General features: G+C 41.6%; 1 protein-coding gene and 1 non-coding gene across 4 annotated transcripts in view; one reads left to right on the top strand and one right to left on the bottom strand.

Annotated features, from left to right (window-relative positions):
* The first annotated feature begins 115 nt into the window (after positions 1 to 115).
* Fktn (fukutin) overlaps positions 116 to 20,422 on the top strand; it is a 53,616-nt gene continuing 33,309 nt past the window's right edge. The window contains exons 1-4 of one of the 3 annotated variants that reach the window (XM_021160504.3): positions 116 to 198; positions 6,006 to 6,208; positions 15,730 to 15,789; positions 16,879 to 17,082. In XM_021160504.3, the coding sequence (XP_021016163.1) occupies positions 6,104 to 6,208; positions 15,730 to 15,789; positions 16,879 to 17,082 (369 nt within the window). In that variant the 5' untranslated portion in view covers positions 116 to 198; positions 6,006 to 6,103. The other 2 variants (XM_021160503.3, XM_085839287.1) reach the window with 2 other exon arrangements.
* Positions 19,994 to 20,100, bottom strand: LOC115031073 (U6 spliceosomal RNA). The gene has a single exon (XR_003836638.1). It is a non-coding gene; the product is annotated as a U6 spliceosomal RNA (small nuclear RNA).

Here is a 20,422-nt window from a genome sequence, read left to right as displayed (position 1 = left end):
TTTTCCTAAACTCCAGGTAGCCTCAGGGCACTGCCGGAGGGACGGCTGATTGCATATTTCTGATGGCCAGACAAATAGGCCATATTAATAGGAGCACTCGGAGAACAAAGCAACAGCTAACGTACGCCGCTGCGCGCTTGACCGCTTCTTTGCGACAGTTGCCGTAAAGCGAGGCCACCGCCGCAGCTCTAGAGTTAGGTAAGATGAGGGCACCCGGGCCGGGTAGCCGAGCCTGGGCGTGGGCGGGTTCCCTCAGGCACATGTCGCTGGTCTACTGGTATACCCTGAGTAGCGGTCGTCCACCTTTGGGGTACCCTCCCTACGGCGGTGGGGAGGAGTCCGACGTCGGCCGCAGTCGGTGCACGAGCTTGCTGCGGCCGTCCCAGCTGTCCCGGCGACAGATCGTTCCCACACTGATCCATGCTGTCCGCTGGTCGTCCTGACCCGGGCGGGTTCGATTTTGGAGGTTCATGGAGACGCTTAAAAGGCCGGGCTGCGACAGTGACGTTTGAGCTGGTTGGCGAGAGCGGACGATGCGGGGAGAACGATCAGGTGTGAGGACCAATGCATGCCAAGGTGGCTCCGCCGGGGAGGAACTGATGGAGCCTGCTGCTGTTCTGAGTGCATCCTACGCCGTGGCATGAACTCTCAGGGAAAGGAAGGGGGAATGGCAGGGCAGCCGCCCAGGGAGGGTTCCACCTGAGAAGGACTTTGACGCTGCGCCAAAGCCAAGTTCTGTGTACAGCAAGCAGCCTGCTGCAACTGCTTCGAAGAGAGGTGGTGGTTGGCTTACCAGCCGCTTTCCTCTCTTCTTAGACTCCTCAGTGGTCATTCTTATTTGGTTTGAAGGAGTGCTCACTATGCTTAATAGTATGATGACGATGGTAATAATAATAAATAACAATAATAATGATAAGGTGGGCGCGGTTAGCGATGCAAGATGACTGCATGTAGGAACTTTCCTGTCTTCCGTTTACATTATCAGTTGGGGAATATCGGGAAAGATTTGATAAAAATGGGGCCGGGTAGTTAAAAGCTTTAGATAAAAGTCGTCCAGAGAACTGAATTCAGATTTCACCACGATCGCCAATTTCTCAGGTAGCACAAGGCAAGCCACTTTCTTGTATGTCTCAAGCTTTCTCGGCTATAAAGAATGATATTCCAGTCTTTCTAGTTTGAAGATTTCCATTAAGTAAAAGTCAGCCTGTGAGCCAACCATGGTAGCACACACCTGTAATACCAGCACTTTGGAGGCCAAGACAAAAAAAAAGCACTAGGAAACAGAGCTGCATAATGATTGACAGACCAGCCTGGGGTAAATGCCCTCAACCAAGCAGTTAGACTTGCCTCTTGAGGGAAAGGCTTTACTCACTGTCTTAGTTAGGGCTAATACTGCAGTGATGAAATACCATGACCAAAAGTGACTGGGGAAGAAAGGGTTTGGTTTGCTCAGTTTTAGATTACAATTTATCATCCAAAGCACTGAGGGCAGAAACCTGGAACAGGAGCTGATGGATGCAGTGACCATGGAGGGATGCTGCTTACATGCTCTCATGGTTTGTTTGGCCTGCATTCTTGTAGAACCCAGGACCACCAGCCCAGGAATGACACCACCCATAATGGGCTGGACCCTCCCCACATCAAATCACTACTTAAGAAAATTCTCTACAGGAGGCTTGCCTACAGTCTAGTCTTGTGGAGGCATCTTCTCAAATGGGGTTCCCTCTTCCCAGATTATTCTAGCATGTGATAAGTTGACATAAAATTAAAAATAACATGAGATGTAAATCAAGTAACTTGATTTGAGCTGGTTCAACTCACTCACTAAAGTGCTTGTCTTTGTAAGCATGGCGATCTGACTTCTGCCCTCTTCTAGAAGGTACTTTAAATAGCTGAGCATGGTAGCCTGAAGGTATAATCTCAGAGCTGGGGAGAGGGAGATAGAATTCCGAAGGATCCCTGGCCATCCAGCCCAGCCTGCTTAGTGAATTCTAGGCTAGTGAGAGACTTGTCTTTGGGGTGTGGAGGAGTGGGGGAAGGGGGTTGGAGAGGTGGCTCAGTTACTAAGAGCAAGCATGAGATGAGGACCTGAGTTCAGATGTTAGCACTCACATAGAAAGCCAAGCATGGCTATGTGCATGCCTGTCACCCCAGCACTAGGGGAAGCCAGCAGAAATGAGAGGATTGCTGGCCACCAACCAGCCTGGCTCCAACATCAGTGAGAGGCTCTGTCTGAGGGAGTAAGGCAGAGTGTGATAGAGCAAATACTGGGCGTTTTCTGGCCTGCACATTCCTGCCCTCACACACTCACACAAAGGTTGGTGGTACCCAGAGAGCGACCCCAGAGGTAGTGTGACCTCCACAGACTTACAGGCACTGATTTACTGATTTGCACTCATCCCCTCTGTGCACAGTAGCAACTGATTTAGCACATTCCATTCTAGCAGTGAGAACATTGGCAAAATAAGGTTGCTGGTGGTGGTGGGTTTCTTTTGTTTTGTTTTGAAACAGAGTCTCATTGTGTGGTCTTCTCTGGCCTGGTAGAGGAGGCTGGCCTCTAACTCAGAGGTATACCTGTCTCTGTCTCCCAAGTGCTGGAATTAAAGGCTTACACCACCACGCCTGATTGAAAGTAGACTTTATTCTATTTTATTTGTATTACAGAATTATGTTCAAATAGGAAAGACATTAAATAAAAAGAAAAACATTACATTTCTTCTCCTGAAAGTCAACCTTACCTAGCTAACTTTTTATGCAACCTCTCTTCCCTAGGTCCTTTATTTCCTCAGAGAACTTTCCTTCCAGCATATTCAGAAAGGAGTCACCATGTGCTTATGATTCTTCTGGGTAATCACATAGAGAGGGTACAGTAGTTTACCTTGTCCTCTTCCAGTGACAATGTGGCAAGGTAGAGGTTATTTTGTAAAGGATCAAGAAGGGAGTGAACATTAATTAGGTAAAGGTCTATCATTATCATCAGTCCTGGGACTGAATCTAGGGCCTTGTGTATGCAAGCACTCTACTGCTGAGTGACATTCCCAGCTCCGTGTTCAGTTTGTATTTTGAGATAAGTCTCACTGAGTTTCTCAGGCTGGCCAGGAACTCTGCAGCATAGTCAGCTTTTGAATTTACCATCACTCTATCTACCTTCCAGACTAGGTGGTATTATATACAGGTCTGTGCCATGAGAACCTACTAGACTTTGTTTTTTTCATACAATATATTTTGGTTATATTCTTTCCCCACCCCAAATTCTTCCCTGATAGCCACTCAACTTTCTCTCATAAAAAGCAAAGCAAAACAAAAGTACATGGGGTCTATTTTTGTGTTGGCCAACTATTAATGAATATGCAGTCTATCTTGAGCTACGCTTGATACATGCTGTCACTCCATTTAAGAAAAACTGTTTTCTCCCCCTGCCCCCAGAAGTTATTAGTTACAAATACCTTCTTGGCTCAGGGTGGGATTTCATGCCCACTTCCCCTTCTCCGAGCTGGGATTTTGTCTGACTTGAACCTGTGCAGGTCTTGTTCATGCTGTCACAGTCTCTCTGAGTTCAAATGTACATCAGGCCTGTTGTGTCTGGAAAACGCTGTTTCCTCTGGCTCTTACAGGCTTTCTATTTCCTTTTCTACAGATATCCCTGAGCCTTGAGGGGAGGGCTTTGATGGGTTTTCCCTTTAGGGGTGAGTGTTTCAAAGTCTCTCAGTCTCTGTACGTTGTCTAGTTTGGAGTATTTATGTTTGTGGTCAGGACATGTAGGGAAGATGTGAGAGCAGTCACAGCTGTTTGGCAGCATGAACTAGCAAGAAGAGAAGCAAACTGTATGCACAAATGCTCTGTCCGTACAGCAGCAAAATGGGGAGATTGTCAGGCACTCTTTGCTACTTGTTTCTGATAACATGAAGGAGTTATGTTTTAACTTTTCACATATAACGTGTTCTCTATCTTTCTCACATACGTACACATGTGTATAAATGTTTCTGTCAGAAAAACCTTCCATCTAGTCTAGAACATGTTTCCTCCTACCCCAGTGTTCTTATGAATAACTGATCTGGGGGAGGTCTGGTCATTTAAAGATAAGTAACTAAAATGAAATGAACATTTAAAAATGCTACAGTGGGAAGAAAATAAGTGATAGCTGTGCAGGTCAGAGGGGACAGCTAATGGAAGACAGGGACGTCCGTGGTTAAGGGCATGCACTGCTCTTCCAAGGGGTCTGAGTTTGCTTCCTAGAACCCATGACAGGCAACTCACAGCTACCACCTGTAACTCCAGTTCCAGGGGAGTTCCAGTTCCTCTGTCCTTCACGGGGCCTGCACACATGTGAGCACACACACGCATGTACTAAGAGTAAAAAATCATCTTTTGAGAAACTTTAAAATGACAGTGTTGTGCTGTACTTCAGGGGTAACGTGCTGACCAGTCCTGGAGAGAGTGAGGCCTTGGCTTCAATTAGCAGCATTGCAAAAAAATTAGGCAACGTTCATTGGCTCAAGTGCTAGGAGTTGGTTGTAAGACAGCAGTCTGGCAGAGTTCAGGAAGAAAGGACACACAAGGACACACACATTTCATAACAGCCTATGACCTTGAAGCTTCGGCAAGGTGACATGATAACAGGCTTTGGAAGTTGAACAGCTGAAAGGGCAGTGAAGGCGTTATACTTTAGTTCTGGAAAGAGAGAATCCAGTGTCCTAATGAAGTTATTTAAACATAACTTCACAAAGCTTTCTATAATCATTATAAGTTGAAAGAACACTCAAAGACTGAAGAAAATGAATATACAGTTACCACCATCATTATATAGTCTAGGTAAACAAGAGTTGAATTTTACAGGTAGGGAATATGTTTGCATACTTTGTACATCCTGTCAAAACAGATCAGATTCCCTGTATATGGGGCTGTGGTGTTGACTGTTATCAAAAGAACATTTAGCATTACAGGGCAATGATATAAATCCTGTAACCTATCAGGGGACGTGAAGTATGACCTCCCAGCATCCTCCCATTTCCTGACATCATGTTTTAACAATACCAACACTAACAGTAGTGGTACCTTCACAGTCTCTTCTTGATGAGCTGTGGAGATGAGTGGGCACAGGGTATGGCAGTAGGATCACTGTGGAGCACTGTGGAATAAGAGTCAAATAGCATAATTACGGGACAGAATAAAATAACCAAGTAGAAATAAGTAGGAAAAAGAAAGAAAGAACCATAGTTTGTCAGTTTCTCATTATAACCAGGGAACAAAAGAAAACTTAAATGTTAAGTAAAAGATGTATTAATATTGAAAAATAAAGCTAAATACTAGGGGATCTTTAAATCTACCTAACTAAAATCATTTTTTGGAGAGGGGTTAGGAGGATATACATATTAAATTTCTTATACTAAAAAGATAATCAGAGGTACCCAGGGTGAAAGATCAAAATGTTTATCAAAGTTTCCTTTTCCTTTGCAAATACCAAGGTCATATATGAGCATCCTATACCTCACACTCATACGCATATACACACCTCTCACAAAACAAACAGCTAGATACTATGCTCCTTGACTAAGAGCTGTCTCACGGTTTTCCTTCTTTTCTCGGCGTGGTCAGAAGTAGCATCGCCTTTGAACTTGTCAGACATAGACCCTGCGGCCCAGAGGTCCCAGGACACCTCTGTTGAGTCAGACTCATGGAGGAGCCTCCCCTCCGCACTCCTTCTTGGCCATGGTGCTCTCCTGAACTACAGATAGCCTTTCCTGTCTTCATTTTGTCTTTTCTACATTTGCTTTTCATATTTGTTGGTTTGAGACAAAATCTTTTTGTGGAGCTCAAGCTGGCCTTACCCTCATTATGTAGCCAAGGCTGGCCTTGTACTTGCTATCCCCCTGCCTCAGCATACCAAATGCTGACGATAAACATGTACTGCCATACTTGGGTAAATATAAATATCTGTGTGTGTGTTGTCAATAATTATTGAAGTTAATTTTTTTTGTTGTCAAATTGGCCTTTTTTCTTTGCAGAAGTATCTCTGGTCACAGGAAACAAGATTCTGTTTCATGAAGAAGATGAAAACAACTGGGCTACTGTTAAAAACCACCCAAGAGAACACCATAGACCAATGAGTAGAATCAATAAGAACGTGGTCTTGGCCCTTTTAACACTGACGAGTTCTGCCTTTCTGCTGTTTCAGCTGTACTACTACAAGCACTATTTGTCTGCAAGGGTAATTGTCTTTTCTTATTAGACATAACTGTGGCTGTGTGTTTTCTTAATATATTTAAATTTCAGTATAGAAAATTAATAATGTTTATTTTTAAAGAAACATTTCTCAGTGGGGTTCTCATCTTTTTAGAATGTAACAGGCAGTTTAAAATTTAGTTAAATGTTTTTGTAATTATACAATTAAATCAAAAGTAATATTTCAATCGTATTTAACCTATTCACATTCCCTGTTGAATAAAACTTGTTATCCCTAAATAATATCAGTTAAATTAAGTCACTGATAAGTAATTTTGATAACATATCAAAACTATTTTATATGTTAGTATATATTTTGATTCGGAATGTACTTGAATTGTAGTGTAACTTACCCTTGATGCTGTTTGAGGGAATGAAGTCGAGATACTGGGCTGGAGTCAGTGGGTTGGAGTCGTAGCAGTGAATGGCTGTAGTTCCAGATCGAGATGAGTACCCAGCATTCCGGGGTCTTAGGAGCGATTACCCTGAGTGGGTCATGGACTAGGGAAGGGGGCTATTTGCTGTCTTAGAATAAAGAAGGCCTATTTCTGCTTATGTTTGGAGTGAGCATTACTGTAGATGTCCTCTTGGCCCTTGCTGCTTATTTAGATGTTTAGATTTTCTGTGGTCTACAAATAAAATCAATCTAATGATCTAATAATTAAAGATAAGGAGCAAATACACTGTATTTCATAGAGGGAATAGGCTTGACAGAAGACAGGTTTTTAAAATGCAAACTTTCTTTGGATGTTCTGTTCGGGAGCACAACTTCTCATATACCTTTGGCCCAAGAGCCGGCCTCCTCTTGAGGGGAAGGTTGTCATTTTTGACGGACTGAGTGCACAGCTTCAAGAGGGGCAAACATGGAGCAGTAAGGGAGGAAGGGGACACTTGCCTCTCAATTGACTTGCGACAGCCAAGTCAATCCTGGCAGTTAGTGAGGTAACAGAGAGCACAGCAAGGTCCCCTCACATCCCGAAACAAAGTCCAGTGGAATAGTAGCATCGTGAGTACTGAGTAGCCTGCCCAGGGGGAGATGAAATTCCAAACTGAAAGTATCATTTCTGTGCAGAGCATAGTAGTGCTTTCACGTCATTGTAAGCTCAGAACGTTGTGATCCGCCCACTGTAAGCTGGGCTCCATCCAGAGTCAGCTTCCGTTCACACCACGAAGACATATTTCTCGGGAAGTTTCAGCCATCCATTGTTTTTTTCTTACTGGACCCAACAGGTTAAGGTGGCTTTAATTCAGTGTGCGTATTGAATTTGTATTTACTAATCACTTGTTGATGCATAGGGTGCATAGCAGGAAAACTGAGATCAATAGGGCAAAGCTCTTACTTTCAAGATACTCATAATTTGATAGTAATTCTTGAGTATGGGTTTTGAGTTCAAATCTTAGTTCAGTCGTCTGACTCTTTGCAAATCACCTCTTTAAGCTTTGGTTTCTTTGACTGGGGCACAGTAACATTGCCAGTTGAGGGAACCTAGTTGATGTGATGCATCTCACTCAGTGTTTTCTACGTAGGACATGCTAAAAAACAATAGTGTCTAATAACTTCTCTTTCACACCAATGGCTTACATTACAATTTTAAAAATAAAGTTGAGAGGCTGGCGAGAGGCTCAGTGGCCCTGCTCCCCAACCTACCCACTCCTGCTTCCTGGCCCTGACTGGCATTCCCCTGTATTGGTGCATATGATCTTCGCAATACCAAGGGCCTCTCCTCTTATTGATGGCCGACTAGGCCATCCTCTGCTACATATGCAGCTAGAGACACGAGCTGTTCCTCCTATAGGGTTGCAGACCCCTTCAGCTCCTTGGGTACTTTCTCTAGCTCCTCCATTGGGGGCCCTGTGTTCCATCCAATAGCTGACTGTGAGCATGACAATCCTGAATTCAATTCCTAGAACACATTCAGTAGAAGGAGAGAACTGGCTCCTCAAAGTTGTCCTCTGACCTCCACATGTGGGCCATGGCATGCCTTCTCTCATCTCTGAATGAATGATTGAATGAATGAAGTAAATTATTAGAGTCCTTGTGAACCTGTATTTTCACTGTTTTATCAGTGAATTAACTGGACTCTAGATAGAATGTTTCTCGCTCATTCAGGACCTAAAACTGTTACCTTTACTCGTAGAGCTATTCTGATGTGTAAGGAAAACTGTACTTAACAGAATATGTTCACATTGGCAGATAGGTAATAAACTGGCTCTCAGAATGCTGTAGGACAATTGAAAATATTAAACTTAATGGCTGAGTAGAGACAGAGCACTATGTGAGGCAAAGCGTGCACTGTGCTTTCTACTCAGATGCGGCACACCAGCGCCTTCAGCAGTCACTGTTCGTATCACCAGTGGCCATCACAGGGTGCTAGTCTGGGCCAGCTTCCCACTATGCTGAGTAATTTGTTTTCAGTTAGAGGGAGAGGTTTGAAAGAAGAATGGCAGCAATTATTCACAGTGAACAATTTTGTATGCCATCATTAAGAGTGGGAATTAATCCTTACAGCCGTGTAGCACATGTGCAGCAAAGGCTCAGAATATTTTTAAGTTCGCTGCTTACTAAAATTTGCAAAGATTTTCACTCAGTCTTTGACTTTTGCCTTGCTTTATTTTTCTCTGAAGGAAAATATATAGGTTATTCCTGGAATGGAAGTATACTAGACATACACTAGACTACAGTCTAGTGTAATATGGCAAATTTGGGTAAATGTCACCCCCCATTATTCCTCCATCCCTCCAGTTTTTCATTACCCAGAAAAATAGTGAATTTCTTTTATTACAGTGTTTTACACTAGTTTTTATTCTTTTGTATATTCTCAGGATGTAGATTACTGGTTTTCAGATGGTTTGCTAAGACAGGTAGTTTTCCTCCCCTTGCATCAGCACTTAGGAGTCCAGTCCAGGGAGAACTGGAGAGAAGTGTTTTTGTGTGAAGGAACAGCACTGAGATGCAGAAGAAGGCAGCTACCCAGACAGATGGGGATTCGCCACAGTTAGGGTCTTCCAGCTTTATCTGTGCAGGTTTATAAACAATTGGGGGAAAAAAATTAAGTATTGAAGACCTTAAAGTTTTTAACAAATTAGCCATGTGACTCTAAGTGGGCATGTTTAAACAGTCATACAAATTAAGAATTTGGATTTTGGTTTCCTGTAAGAATTTGATTATTAGATACTGTGCATCAGAAATGACAAGACTTTTTTTTTTTTAAGTCTTAGTATCTTGTTTCTGGAATGCCTTTTCTTTAATTACATTATAGTTGGGTCACTGGAGTTCAGTAGTCACCAATTATTCTTCGACCAGTTCTTTATAGGGTCTGGGTCAGCCCATCTACTTATTGGTGGCCCTTAACTTTCAGTATCACTATCCAGTAGGAAATATTTTTGAAATATCTGTAGGCTTGTTTTCTTAACCCCTTGACTTGTTTTGTGGAAACTGTTTAAGCAGAGCACAGTAATAGACTAACTCCCTAAGTTCAAAATTTGAGGCGCTTTGGAACATATAAGGAAATAGAGGAGTAATTTAGCATTTACTTCTTCAGACTTCTTCAGTGGGTTTGGCCCAAGGTTGTTTGTATTTTAATGTTAATATTGGACCTTTAAGATTGGTTGTCCTAGAGATGAGAGAGTCTGCATGTAAGACGTTGAATGATCTTGTCTTTAAGTTATATTTGATTGGTAAATAAAGATGCCAACATCCAATAGCTGGGCAGAAGAGACAAAGGTGGGGTTTAGGCTTTGGGGACTTGGGGTTGGAGAAGAACCATGAGGAGAGAAGAAGAGTGCAGGAGAAGGAAGGAGAAGCTGCCATGGGTTAGGAGTCAAGAGAATGTGCGTCTGAGGACTGGCCAATTGGAGTTAAGAGCAGCCCAGATGAAGCATAGTAAGTGATAACTTAGGGTAATAATAGGAAAGTAGATTCTAATCACATAGAGGCTAGGCAGCTGCCGAGCTATTGTGCTGTTTAAGGCTTATTGAAAATATAAAGGTTGTGTGTGTCTTTTATTTGGGAACTTAAATAGGCAAGGTGGGAGAAACCTTGGGCTGGAATTTAAATAAATTTCTACAAGACTCCATTCTGAATATTTTACTAGTTAAGAATTCTTCTATCCCCTAGTGTTTAGACTTTGTAATTCTTATGTACTGTTAGACATATTTCTAAAATTCAAATTTTAGAATTTTTGATCAAATTCTCTGCATAGCGTACCAATAGAATTAACCTAAAGTCCATAGCATAGTATGCAGGCTCTTCTCTGTTTGCCTCTCCAGATCTCTCCTCACCATGCTCTATGCCCTGGGAGGCTGACCTCTGTGGACTTCATTAGCTGAGCTCCCTTGCCTTTTGGTTTCCAGTTGGGTTCAACCAATGGGAAGCATCAGCTGGAGACTGGAGACTAGGAAGAAGAGGTCAGGTTATTTACTTTTTTGGTTCTCTGTTTGTATGGTCATTGGTTGGCAGTGGCTGCAGTTTTCTTATTCATTTACAGTTGTAGCCACTGGGTACCAGTAGCTGTTCTTCCCCATAGATAGAACAGCTATTAAGATAATGAAATTTTAATTCTAGGACCAAAAACTACATAGTTTTTAGAACATTTGCAAAATGTACCCTTGCTTTCCTTTTCTTACAAGAGGCCATTAAAATTATATGATCTTTAAGCCTTATAAGACTAGATATCCATAGTGTTCTTATCTTTGACTCTTCAAGTTTTCAGGAAAAAAAAAAAAAAGAACTGCAGAGTAACATCCTTGGAGGACGGGGTTACTGGATATTTCATGGGTGCACAATATTTTAAGTTGGTCTTATGGGATGTGTAGGAGTTTCCCAGATGAGCATGAGGAATGTAGAAGGCCTTTACAATTAAGAAAAAGCTTATTCGAAAAGAATGAATTGCGTAGATATCTATAGGAGAAGAGTTCTGTGTAGAACGAGAGGAAATAGAGCATAAGAACCGAGGTGGAAAGTGTCTGGAATAACCTGGGTTTTACTGTAGTTGGAGAGGAGTGGGAGATGAGAGGAGGGTAGGGAAAACTGAAGACTTTGCTGTCGTTGAGAGTGTTATTGAACATCATAAGAACTTTGGATCTTATTGGTAAGATTGAACCATAGGAATGAGCTATTAACATAGCATAGTTGTGACTAACCTATCTGCTCTATTTAGGAATAGATTATAGATTATTTTCAGCACAGGCTGAAAGAAACTAGTTAAAAGGCGGCCATAGTTTACACAAGAGGTAGCACTGGCTTAGACAAGGGAATTACTAAGAAACCAAAAGCAGAGCTGTGAGGATTTGTGGCTTGTTAGATGCAGGGTATGAATGACAGGAGGGAACCAAAAGTTACTTGTGTTTTCACCTAGGCAATAGAAGTGAGACATTGAGACTTTGCAGTTTGTTGAGAGAAAAACTAGAAGAGCAAGTCTGAAGCAGGGTGGAGGGAAGGCTTTGCATATGCCAGTTTTAGGTGCCTAGTTGACATCCTGGTGACAAACAGCCAGCCAGATGTACGAGTCTGCAATTCACAGGACTCTGGCTTGGAGTTATAAGCAGGTAGATGATATATCAAGCTGTACAATTCGGGGGCAAGCTGGCTCTGGTAAAGGCACCTTCCTGAAGGTGAGCCTCCAAAGAAGCCACATAGTGGAAAGAACAAACTTCCACAAGTTGTCCTCAGACCTCCATGCACAGCATGGTGCATGTGCCATCTCTAAAATAAGTAAGTATTAAAAGAAGAGGAGGGCCGGGTGTGGTGGCACACACCTTTAATCCCAGCACTTGGGAGGCAGAGGCAGGTAGATTTCTGAGTGGTCTACAAAGTGAGTTCCAGGACAGCCAGGACGATACAGAGAAACCCTGTCTTGAAAAAAAAAAAACCAAAAAACCAAACAACCAAAAAAACAAACAAACAAACAAAAAAAACAAAAAAAGAAGAGGAGCAGCAGCGGCGGCGGCGGCTATGGGCTTGAAACACAGCTTAGCAGTTGAGAACATTTGCTGTTCTTCAAGAGGATCTATATTTGGTTTCCAGCACCTGTGGGGTGGCTCACAACCTCCTGTAACTCTAGTTCTAAGAGATTTTATACTCTCTTCTGGCCTCTGCAGGCACTGCACACATGTGATACACATGTATAAGCAAAACACTCATACACATATAATAAGTAAATCTTTAATAAAAATAAAATGCAACAAGACTCAATGAGATACCAAATAAGTGAACATAGATTTAAAAGAGAGACTATCTCAGGATCGGAGCTTTGGCCCCTTAAGCTCCTTTAGCGAGTGAGACTAAAAAGGAATAACCAGAGAGACACAGCAGGAGAGTGTAGTATGGGAATCATGAGAGTCCAGTAACTGAAGTCCACCAGTGAAGCAGAAGTTACCAAGTCTTGTTAGATGAAATGAGGAAGAGCTAACAACCAACGGGATTAGTATTGTGGAAGTCAGTGGTAGGTGTGAGTGTTTGGCAGAGTGGATCTGAGCTCAAGTGATCTCATAGGAAAGAAAGGCAAGGAGAGCAACCATTGGGAGTTTTTTTATTTCATTGGTTGGTTGGTTTTTTAATGGAGGGTTTCCTCAGTGTAGCCTTGGCTGTCCTAGAACTAGCTTTATAGCCCAAGCTGGCCTCTAGCTCACAGAGATCTTCCTACCTCTGCCTCCCAAGTATTGGGGTTAAAGGCTGTACCAACACAACTATCTAGCATAAAAGAGAACAAGAAATTGTTGAGGCCTGTCAAGAGTTTTTTGTTTGTTCCTTGTTTTAGTTATGTTTAATAGGAAGAATAATGTTGTGTGTATATACTAATAGGAATGGTCCAGCAGAGAAAGGAAAGTTTCTGGAGCAGTGTCTTTGGCCAAGCAAAAGGGCATGCAATTTAGTAAGTAGAGTAACTATAAATAGGAATATAGACAGTTTATCTCTTATGAGAAAAGGAAAGGTAGACTGTGTGACTGTCATTTCACTGGGGAGCAAACTATTGGGAGTGCTTGAAAGTTCTTTTTTCTTTTAAAGATTTATTTATTTATTATAAATACACTGTAGCTGTCTTCAGACACACCAGAAGAGGGCATCAGATCTCATTACAGATGGTTGTGAGCCACCATGTGGATGCTGGGAGTTGAACTCAGGACCTCTGGAAGAGCAGTCAGTGCTCTCCATCTCTGAGAGCCATCTCTCCAGCCCTTGAAAGTTCTTTAATTCCTTTTCTCAGGAAAGAGAAAGCAATGCTACAGACAGATAGAATGAAGAAATGAGTTAAAAAGGCAAAAAAAGAAGAAGTCACCCAAGTGGATGAGAATTAGTGGGCAAGAGAGTGTAGGTGCTCCACAGAATGAAGGCCTACTCAACATCTGTCGAGAATTGGAAGTCAAAGCAGTGAGCAGCCATGGTTAGCTGTGTGCTTTCATGTGCAGACAACTGAGTAGCTGGATTTCTGTTGTTTATCTTGATTTGCTTTTTGACTAAGAGACTCATGGTGTCATGTAGGTTGGACATCCTAGAATGTCCAACTAATGATCCTCTGGCCTCAGCCCTCCCATGGATTATATGTATATTAATGTTAGTGTGGTGGCACAGAGAAAGACTGGTGGTCAGAATGTGGTTTGGACAAGGTGGAGTGTTCTAGGTAGAGGTGATAGTAACAACTGTAAATATATGTTTACCACTCTAGTCCGTGGCATGGACCTAAGAGAGCAGGCCTGAAAATGAGGTGACCAAAGTTTCATGCGATAGCCAACTTTATTCGTAGAATCAGGCAATTTACACTCTGAGGGCTAAGGAAAGTCACCTGAGTAAAGTGTACAATCACAAAGACCAGCTCACCTACCTAGACATGCATGAATAACAACAGCTCAGGTAAACTCACTGTTATCCTCAGCACCTGGGAAGAGCACAAAAACACATTCCAGGGTCACTTGTGGGTTTGAACAAACAGGTCACAAGACTCTTGTCTTAAGAGTTTCCTTACAAGCTCTCAGAATTCTCTTTGAATGACTCCATTCTTGGACTGTGTTCTGACAACCATACATACAGTCAACTAAAAGAGTAGAATTTGCTGGGCAGTGGTGGCACATGCCTTTCATCCCAGCACTTGGGAGGCAGAGGCAGGTTGACTTCTGAGTTCGAGGCCAGCCTGGTCTACAGAGTGAGTTCCAGGACAGCTAGGGCTATACAGAGAAACCAAAACACCAAAACAGGAAAAAAAGAAAAGAAAAAAAAAAACCAGGTAGAATTTATGATATATGATCTCAATTCCAAAAAGAAGCTGTAATCTACTAGCTCACTGAAATGTACTTATTCCAAGCACAACATATTCAGTGTCCTCTCCTAAGGTAGAGCTGTAGTGACAAGACGAGTATCTGCCTGCAGTTTCCAACCCTTGTGAATACTGAAGATAACAAAGTTACTCTTTAGTTTTGTTGTTTCTTTTTCTCAAATGTCCATTGTATTCAGCTGTTACTCAGTTGCAGATCTTGGAGACACTGAATCCCCCTCTGCCTTAGTTACTCTTCCTCCAGTCTTTCTCCTCCAGTTAACAATTCTTCCTGACATTTAACCAAGCACTATGGCAGACATGCTAATACAGACAGCTTGGCTTGGGCACCCGCCCTTGAGGATGCAATTTAATGAGAAGATAAATAATGTTGAGGGCATTGTGTTTGTAGGATGAGGCAGTTCTCATTGTCAGCACCCTCATTTATAATTCACAGGTATAAAAACATTGAAAACATAAGGAGCTGTCAGACTTCTTTGAGTTTGAGACAGTCTTCTGATTTCCAGACCATCACATTCTTTCTTCTATTTAGTTTCAAAGCATTTTGGGGCTAATCATATGAATTCTGATCATATTGCTTTCTTCCTTCTGACTCTCTAAACCAGAACATTTAAAAAGGACTATTGTAAGTAACCTAGAGCATGTGAAATAATAGTGTACATCATGAAAAGTGTGGGCATTGGGGCCATCTCTCAACTAGAAATAATGACCTTGCTGTGCAGGAATGTTGAGGGGGTGTGGATGACGGAGGAACCATCCTTTTTCTTTTCTTTCTTTCTTTTGGAAGTATGAAACAGACCTGACAGGAACTGCTCCTCATTATACTTTTTTTTGCCATCTCTTCACCAACACTGTGTGGAGATGAAGTTAGGAATATGATGCAAGATGGATGACCCTAATTTCACAGAGACAGCTGGTTCTAGCTGTAATCTCAGGGTGTAAGAGACTGGGGCAGGACAGAGAGAGGTGGTGGGAAGGGGAAACAGACAGACAGACAGACACAGGAATGTGGATGTTCTTTCTTAATGGGCATTAATTAATGGGCATTAATTGGTTCAGAAATGCTGGCCATAGCATTGAACTATTTTAATAACTTGTGTTACTCTTTGAATGTTTTACATCTTGGGTTGATTGTAGTATAAAATGATATTACTGTTTGCTTCTGAGTATGAAAATAAGCATATGGATATTGCCTGCTGGGCTATGAATTTACTAAAATAACTTTTTCCCCCTCTGTTAGAATGGACCGGGTTCATCAAAATCCAAAGGAAATCGAGTTGGATTTGATAGCACACAGTGGGTATGTACACCAGACAAGAAGTCTCAGTTACAATGTTGTCTGTAGCTCATTCATTGATTACTCCTCTAATATGTGTTGAAGAATGGCAGTAACAGTAACTGCCTTGGTTATTGTTACGAGGGTAGACCTTCTACCAAGAGCTTTACATGCAGTATCTCACTTTGTCCATGTGGAAACCTTATAAAATCAGTATCTATTGCTGTTCTCAGTTTAGCTAGTTAGAGAGAGTAAGGTTAGTTGGCTAGTAAGTATCTGAATCCAGATGAAAACTTTCCATCTCTAAAATTCTTGTTCACTGAGCTATATTGCTTCCCCAAATAAATGAACATATGAATCAGAATTGATCTACAAACATAAAGGGAAATTAATAATCAGGAATAAAAATCTCAGTGCTTTCTTTGGAAGAGGAAAGGAACAGATAATGAAATATATACACTACATCTTTTGTTTTACAAAATTTCATAACTTCTGTATTTTAAAAATGCATTTTTTTTACTTTTTTTTACCTAATTAAAAATGCAAAACAATGCTGAGAGGGTGGAGTTAAACTGTAGCTCAGTTGGCAGAGTGTTTGCCTAGCATGCAGGAGGCCCTGGGTTCAATGTCAAGCACTGTATAAACCAGGCATGATAGCAGGGGGGCCAGGAGCTCAAGATCACCTTCAGCTACAGACAGACACTGTTCAGGCCAGCCTGGCCTGCTGAGATCCTGTGTCAACAACGGTTCTTAACACTGAAAAGAATTGCTGGTTTACTAAACAAACAAACGAAAAGCCTTTGACTGAACATTTTTCTTTGTTTGTTTATTGCTTCTTTGTTTTGTCTTATTTATGTCTGTTATTTTGAGACAACTGTAGCCTTGGTTGGCATGGAACTTTCTGTGTAGACCAGGCTTGCCTCTCAAACTTTGTGATGGTCTCCTGCCTCTACCTCTGGAATGTTGAGGGTACAGGCGGGCATCACCATGCTTGGCTTCTGTAGTGACAGAGCACTTACCTAGTAAGTGTGAGGTCCAGGGTTCAGTTGCCAGTACTGGAAAAAAATTCTATTGACTTAATGGCTTCATAGAGATTATTTTCCTCTGAAACAGCGTGCAGTTAAGAAATTTATTATGCTGACATCCAGCCAAAATGTGCCAGTGTTCCTTATTGACCCATGGATTCTGGAATCAATTAATAAAAACTTCGAACAAGTGAAAAATGCTTCTCAAGGCCCAGCTTCAGAATGCAGATTTTTCTGTGTTCCGAGAGACTTCACTGCGTTCGCACTGCAGTATCACCTGTGGAAGAATGAGGTGAGTGAGCTGAAAATGTAAAACATCTACAGTCATATTGGGAAGATTTTCACAGAAGGACGTTGCTATTAAGTTCATTTTGTAAACTCATTATAAGTTCAAAGCAACAGTTTCACATGGCCTTGCCTTATCATAGTGCTCACCTGTGGCTGCAGCCTCAGAGCTGACCTAGAATGAATGTTTTTCCTTGAACACAAATCTTTCCAAGCCTGTTTCTCCCTTTAGTGTAATTGTGACAGCTCATTGTACTCCTTACTATGCAGCCTTTACTTGCTATTCTATGTGGAGTAGCACATTCTAACATTCTAGTATTGATTCTAACTTTAGTACATCCTTTTTAGCAAAACGGCTAAAACCATCTCTTAAAACTTTCTTCCCAGAATCAAATCAGGAATTCTATAAAATTATTAATTTATCTAAATAGTACTAATTAATGAAAGTTCATTTTCATGTTGATCTATAGGAAATTTGCTCAGTAGGGTAGGCTAATGCCCAGGAACCCTCAGGCTACGTAATAGTGACAGGAAAGGCATATCTTCTACAAGAAGCAATCCTGAGATGATTCTCTTGGGACCTTGCCTCTCAGAGCTCATCCATCTTAGGGCATGCAAAAAGGTGGGCCACCTCCAGGTAGGCCACCTGCTAGTCTTAGCCTTTCCTAGATGGCTCCTGAAACTTTTCTAGTAAGAGGCTAAAATAATGGTGGTTCTTGATGTTAATTTGCCTCTCCACTGATAGCAGGGCTGAAGTTCTGTCTCCGTTTCCACTGTTGTTCCAGCATAATCAGTACCAGCATAGAAACATTATGCTCAAGACCAGAGAACGAGAGGCAGGAACAAGAATATCAGCCTTTCCAAGGGAAAACTTTTTCTCAGAAGCTTCTAGTAAACTGCTGTTCAGATATTCTATTGGGAAATTCAGTCTTGACTATACTCATGACCTTAAGGAGGCCAACATGGATGGTCAGCCTGTAGACAGGCAAGCAGGGATCTTATGCTGCATTTCCACTCTGTTGCAGAAGGTACATCTCAGTGTGTGATTTTGTCTACAACAGTGTTCCTCCATTTTGTATGTACACAGTACTAGTTTGATAGTCATGGAGTAGTTTTTAGATGTTTCCAAAAGTTGAACTCACATTTCTATCCTCCTTTGTAGTTTCAAGATGAAAGGCAGACAGGAATAAGGAGGAGAGGTGCTTCTTTCAGTTATCTGTCATCATTTTTATCCAGGGTAGATGTGTTCCTCCAAGGTTTATGCATTGTAAACTTGGTCCCTGGAATAGAGGTAGGGATATAGACCATTTAAGTGGTAGAGTCTGGTGGGAAAGAGATTAAGATAGCTTGAATCAGAAATATGAGCACTAGTAGTCAGCCATCATGAGAAATGCAGACATTCTGTAGCAGATCTGGTAAGTCATGTTGACTCTGGCAGGTTGGACTCCTTCTGGAGTGGCAGTGTACTCTGGGACAGCAGTATGTGCTGCAGGTTCCTCGGTTGCCTCAAACTCAGTGTCAGAGATCGTGTCCCATGGTTCTGCCTAGGCAGTGAAGCAGGTGAGAAGCAGGTGAAGGTGTATATAAGGATATGGTCTTTGTTGGCTTGCTTTTTTTCTCACTTTATATTCTAAAGATGTCTCAACCTATGGAAAAGTGAGAATGTGATATTTTAAACTTCATTTTTATTTTTAAGCAAAAATAATACTGGTATTGAGTTCAGCAGGTCAGATAGTAACACAGACCTCAGTAAGCTAGGGCGCTGTCTGCCTTTCCTTTTCCTGCTTACTGTGAGCCTTGGACCCAGTCCCTTTTGTCTTGTTTATTTTCTCATTCAAAAATGCTTATGTGTTAACTAGCATCTCACTTAGATAAGGAGTTAGGAGAATTCTCATGTGCATACACCTACCTCCTATTATCACTCATTTTATAGTTACATGATAGTCAGTCGACCTTATCATGAGTAAATACTAACTAGCTTACTCTGCTCATAGGATTCTCTGTGTTTTTTAGATTGGTGTTGTGAGTTCAGCTGTGCTGTCTTGCAAACAGATCATTCCAGCTGGCCTTGACTGTTTCTGCCCTCGTGGAGGGATAGACAGGGTCTCAACAGCTACCTAACACCTGCTGTATGCAACACTGCCTTAATGGCACCAGGTGAAGCTCTGGGGAGGGGCTGCAGGACATAAATGATGAGGACATACACAGGATGGTCACTTGGTCACTCACCACACCAGTGCTCTAATGCCAGCTTATTGATATAGGAAATATTCCTCCACATTTCCAAAGTGTCCCTTGAGTGCGGTACACTGCTATTTTTAAAAGGAAGCAATATGCTCTATAGTTGTCAAGACTAATACAACAGAGTCCGTGGAAGAAGCAAAGGTCAGTTAGAGACTGGTGAGGTGACCCATCAGGTGAGCTTGCTAGCTTTGATCGTCAATATTTGTTTCTGAATTCTGTAGCAGACAGGTATACTTTCCTAAAGCTTTATGTCCCATGACTGTAGGTTAGTTATAAATAATACCTTCCCGGCTGACCTCACAAAGTTCCTGTGGGTATGGAAGGAGGTAATCAGTGCGCATGCACCTCGTACAGTTTAAGTGCCTCTGTATTACTAGCCGTTTTGAAAGTTGACTTTAAATATGTTTCCTTACTTAAAATACTCATGCTGCTTCTTACATAGAGTAGATATCATATCCAAATGCAAATGTAAGAATATAAGCAAAAGTTCTTTGGAGATTTAAAATTTCTAGTGAAATGAAAGATTTTTTTTTTTTTTGGTTTCAAATTTATAATCTTTCTGTAAGGATTACAATTCACAGGGCACCATACTTAGCAGATACTCATGTGGTATGTGTGTGGGGGGGGTGTCTGTGTGTGGGTTTTTTTTTTTTAATATTTTTATTAGGTACTTTAAAAGTATGGAACGCTTCACGAATTTGCATGACATCCTTGCGCATGGGCCATGCTAATCTTCTCTGTATCGTTCCAATTTTAGTATATGTGCTGCCGAAGCGAGCACCTTTGTGTGAATTTAATTGAAACAATTATATCAGCCATTTCTAGGAGGACTGTTTCCCATCAGGCTTCCTGGTATTCTGGCTTTTACAGTTTTTCAGACCCCACCCTGCAATGTTCCCTGAGCCATAAATGCTTGAGTTGTAATGGAGATATATCCACTGGGTTAGCAGATACTCTTAATAATATTTAATCATCTACTAAAATCTACATATAGGATAATCTTAATAAATAAGATTTAAATCTTAATGGTTTTGAAAAGCATCCATTGTCTTACAGTTTGTTGGGCTTGGTTTCCTGATGTTTGCATTGTGGTGTGGGTTCTA

This window comes from Mus caroli, unplaced genomic scaffold (assembly GCF_978045245.1).
Source record: "Mus caroli unplaced genomic scaffold, Mus_caroli_1 scaffold_6, whole genome shotgun sequence".
Taxonomy (NCBI): Eukaryota; Metazoa; Chordata; class Mammalia; order Rodentia; family Muridae; genus Mus; species Mus caroli.
This window is presented reverse-complemented; position numbering and strand designations above follow the sequence as displayed.